Raw genomic sequence first — 306 nt, forward strand, 5'->3', positions numbered from 1 at the left:
GAATTACGAAAAGATCTCTGTTTGGGCGGCTCCGTTGGGGGGGCCCCCCCGCCGATGACAACTGCTTTGATGACGAGGTGTACTGGGAGGTGAGCTGCTGAGAATGTATTTGAACTGGTAGCAGAGATCGATGGGTTAGCGTGCTAGCTGGTTTTGTGAGCACCCTCACCTGTGGATGACGTCAGTGGATGTTCGACCAATCTGATTCCATGTTGTGTTTCAGGTGCCTGAGGAGGAGGAGTCCATCCCTCCCATCCTGGAGTACAACAACCACATGATTCACAAGCACCCGGACATGTGAGCACC

At 53.6% G+C, this 306-nt stretch overlaps 1 protein-coding gene across 1 annotated transcript in view; it reads left to right on the plus strand.

Moving 5' to 3' along the window:
* Positions 1-306, plus strand: part of rhcga (Rh family, C glycoprotein a) — a 7298-nt gene that overhangs the window by 5952 nt on the left and 1040 nt on the right. The window contains exons 10-11 of the mRNA XM_008310249.3: positions 78-89; positions 224-297. Of these exons, the coding sequence (XP_008308471.1) occupies positions 78-89; positions 224-297 (86 nt within the window). The remainder of the gene's footprint in view (positions 1-77; positions 90-223; positions 298-306) is intronic.

Source organism: Cynoglossus semilaevis, chromosome 5 (genome assembly GCF_000523025.1).
Source record: "Cynoglossus semilaevis isolate Cse_v1.0 chromosome 5, Cse_v1.0, whole genome shotgun sequence".
In the NCBI taxonomy this organism is placed as follows: Eukaryota; Metazoa; Chordata; class Actinopteri; order Pleuronectiformes; family Cynoglossidae; genus Cynoglossus; species Cynoglossus semilaevis.